Source organism: Lolium rigidum, chromosome 3, assembly GCF_022539505.1.
Source record: "Lolium rigidum isolate FL_2022 chromosome 3, APGP_CSIRO_Lrig_0.1, whole genome shotgun sequence".
NCBI lineage: Eukaryota > Viridiplantae > Streptophyta > Magnoliopsida > Poales > Poaceae > Lolium > Lolium rigidum.
Window position 1 is genome coordinate 221540666 of NC_061510.1, and position 3393 is coordinate 221544058.

The 3393-nt window shown below is 52.1% G+C and overlaps 1 protein-coding gene across 2 annotated transcripts; it reads right to left on the bottom strand.

The window, feature by feature from the left end:
• Window positions 1–968: 968 nt before the first annotated feature.
• On the bottom strand, window positions 969–2921 carry LOC124699012 (polyol transporter 5-like). 2 transcript variants are annotated; one of them, XM_047231390.1, is made up of 4 exons: window positions 2840–2921; window positions 2461–2770; window positions 2036–2382; window positions 969–1955 (listed from the first exon to the last, which is right to left on the bottom strand). In XM_047231390.1, the coding sequence occupies exons 2-4, from the start codon at window positions 2594–2596 to the stop codon at window positions 1008–1010; spliced, it is 1431 nt and encodes a 476-aa protein (XP_047087346.1). In that variant the 5' UTR covers window positions 2597–2770; window positions 2840–2921; the 3' UTR covers window positions 969–1007. The 2 variants fall into 2 exon arrangements, with proteins under 2 accessions (XP_047087346.1, XP_047087347.1); XM_047231391.1 differs by having other exon boundaries at window positions 2461–2866.
• Between the last annotated feature and the right edge of the window lie 472 nt (window positions 2922–3393).

Consider the following 3393-nt stretch of genomic DNA (forward strand, 5'->3'; position numbering starts at 1 on the left):
CCCCTACCATATTCCTTCCCAAGGAAATAATGTTAATCTATATGATCATAAATCCTTTCGTTATAGAAGTGATCTCTCTCCAAAACTATGACCATTACCGCAAAAGAGAGTGAGAGAAGATCTCTGTGTGATATTTCACCAATGCTACGTATGACCAACATTTTTTTCTTGGTCGGGGAAATACCTAGTGGTTATACCGTTCGGGATTTTTCAAACAAATTTATAAATTCATCTAAAATTTATCAAAAATCTTAATTTGAGCATATTGTAAAAATACCGAAAAGTTTCTTTCAGTAGAATAAACTTGGTGGTAACAGGTAAAAGCGGTTTCCGACGAGATTCCGGAAATACCAGCCGAGATTTAAAAAAAACCCTGAATATGACGATTGCTCGCTGAGAAGAGAATGAATGACAAAAATATGTTTCCCTAATCTCAATAGAAAAGATAAAAAAAAAGTGTTTTACTACTTTTTTGTATTAAAAAATTGATTCTCATTAATTATAAGAGATGATGCATTGCATGAATTATATCTTTGTCTTCTCGAGATAATATGGATAATATGGAGGGCTAAGAGAAGACATCCCTTCCCTACCATGATATACATGGCGTAAGATGTATTCTCTTATCCAAACGTTTTCGTTAACCGAATGAAGCACCCATCTTAGTCACATGGTCGCTCCTTAATTGACACAGACAAAACGTTGTATGCCATTCTTTCTTACTGTAGATGATATTGAGTGTTGATTTCTTACGTTCCCTCATGTTGGTGTCAAAGCCATCAACGTGGTGTATGATTCACGATGTCTCTGAAACTGATTGGATGAATATACCTCCGTTTTAGAACATAAATTAGTTAGAAAGCTAATTTATATTTCTTAAACGAGGTGATACAAAAGAAATTGCCAACTGCGGCTTATCAAAACTTATCAAATTCAAATAACAACCCCACTTGCATTGAAGATTGAACTATCGCTGGAATCCATCCAATACACCGAGATCACACCCATCATTTTGAAAACAGCGCGTCCATGTCCTCTAGGCTCCGGCCCCTCGTCTCCGGCAGCCGCACGAACACGAACACGCACGCCGTGGCGGCCAATCCTGCGTACAGGAAGAAGCAGCCGGGCATGGTGATCCAGGCAGAGAGCGATATAAACGACATGCTCACCACTCCGCACGTCAGCCGGTTCACGGCCATGCCGAGGCTGGCGCCCTGCGCGCGCAGCCGCAGCGGCATAATCTCGGCGCTGACCGTGGACGGGAGCGACCCGAACCCCACCGAGAACGCCGCGACGGAGGCCAGCACGAACGTCACGCACGCGGCCGCGCTGGCGGGAGAAGGCTCGCCGACGCAGAGCGTGAGGGCCAGGGCGGCCAGGGACATGGCCACACCGCCGCTGCTTGCCATTAGGAGCGGGCGCCGGCCGACTCGGTCGGAGAAGAAGGAGACGACGAGGATGAAGCACGTCTTTACGACGCCGATGGCAATGGTGGCTCCCAGGATGGCGTGGCTCGACGACATGCCGGCCTTCTTGAACACCAGCGGACTGTAGAGAAGGATGGCATCGATGCCGGCGGCTTGCTGGAGGAAGTTAAGCCCGACCACGCAGACGAGGATCCGCCGGACCATGGCCGACGGCTGGAAGATCAGCTCCCGCCACACGCCGACTCCGGCATCTTGCGGCGCCTCCACGACCCGCTTGATCTCCTCTAGGCGCAGCTCGGCCTCCGCGGCCGTGTCAGAGGTGCGCACCAGCACCGCGCGCGCGTCGGCCTGGCGCCCGCGCATGGCGAGCCACCGTGGTGACTCCGGCATGCAGAGCACCCCCGCGGCGAGGAACACGGGCGGGAGCACGCCGATGGCGTACATGACCCGCCAGCCGATGTGCACCGGCAGGCCGGCTAAGGCGTAGTTCGACACGTAGCTGAGCAGGATGCCCACGTTTACAAAAATCTGCGCAAGCACGACATCAAAACCTTTAGTTTGAGCTGACCTGATTAACGCTTACGCTCAAGCACGGCGGCGAGACTTACATCGAGCAACGAAGAGAGCACGCCACGAACGGACGCCGGCGAGATCTCGGCGTTGTAGACCGGCGCGACGACGAGGGCGAAGCCGACGCCGATGCTGGTGACGAAGCGCGCGGCCATGAGCGCGGCGTAGCTGCCGCCGAGCGACATGGCTAGCGCGCCGGCCATGAGGAAGCCGTTGGCGAGCACGAGCGTGCCGCGGCGGCCCAGGAGGTCGGCCGTCCAACCGGCGGCGAGGATGGACACGAGCATGTACACGTTCATGGACCCCGCCAGCACCTCCACCTGCTCGTCGGTCAGCCCCAGGTCCTCCCGGATGAAGAGCTGCGCGCCGCTCATCAGCGCCAGATCTGCAGGAGGAAATCAACAGCTCAGCTAGAGCATGTCGTCGTCGTCGTTGTACCAGGAAACAGAGTGTGGTCACGTACTGTAGCCCATGAGGATGGTGGTCATGGAGGCGAGCGTGGCACAGCCGAAGGCGTACATGTTCCGCCGTGGCTTCTCCGTCTTCGACGCGAGCAGCGGCGCGGTGTTGGCTTCATCGGCAGCTCCATCGTGCGCCATGGCGGCCGTGTCGTCGTCTTGGTTTCCTCACTGGCGCCCGCGGAAGCGCGAGGAATATCCTCCCTCAGAATGGAAGCTCGCTGCTCGAAGTATAGTGTAGAGGTTTTCGCTGTCTAGTTGTGCACTTAAAAGCCTTCAGACATCAGAGCAAGGACTGAACCCACCTAAAAATTCCTGTAAAAAATTCGATTAGAAATTACAGCCCCTCTCCGATCTAATAATTCTAAGCCATGAAAAACATACTCCAAGCACAAAGAGAAGAGTATCGTAACGAGGGGTGCTTCGGTGTTCCCCTTTTCCCCTCCAACCATCAAAGTTGCCAACCACTCAAGCTAAAGGCATAAATTAGCATACGTAAGATATATTAGAAAATTCTAGCCATCTATAGAAGGGCAAAGTTTGGAGAAGGCCAACATTGATAAAGTTGAGATATTTTTGATGGGACGGAGGGAGTATATGAAATCAGTGGCGGAGGACGAAAAAAATTTAAGGTCGGGCAAAATTTTAAACGCAAAAAAATAACGTAAAAGAATAAACTGTTAGTTTATACGATGATAAGCATAGTCGACCAGTACTATGGTAATAGCAACATATTCAAAATCAAAAATAGCTCCGTGGTCTCCATAAAACCTAGAAGCTAGACCGACGTGATTTGCAGGACTAAGGGCGCGTGGTTGGACGGCTTGGCCGGGGGGCGGGGGAGTCGGAGGGATCTCGTCGGGGGGAAGCAGCCAGTGCGCGAGCAGCCGGCGGCACAGTGAAACGATCAAAGACAAGCCTTGGTCTCCCGGGCGAAA

Excerpts from the sequence above, each read along its gene's own strand:
- LOC124699012 (XM_047231390.1), bottom strand. The coding sequence starts at position 2,596 with ATGGCGCACGATGGAGCTGCCGATGAAGCCAACACCGCGCCGCTGCTC. Across the intron at positions 2,383-2,460 it reads CACCATCCTCATGGGCTACA|ATCTGGCGCTGATGAGCGGC; the intron begins GTACGTGACCAC and ends TTCCTCCTGCAG. Across the intron at positions 1,956-2,035 it reads TGCTCTCTTCGTTGCTCGAT|ATTTTTGTAAACGTGGGCAT; the intron begins GTAAGTCTCGCC and ends GTGCTTGCGCAG.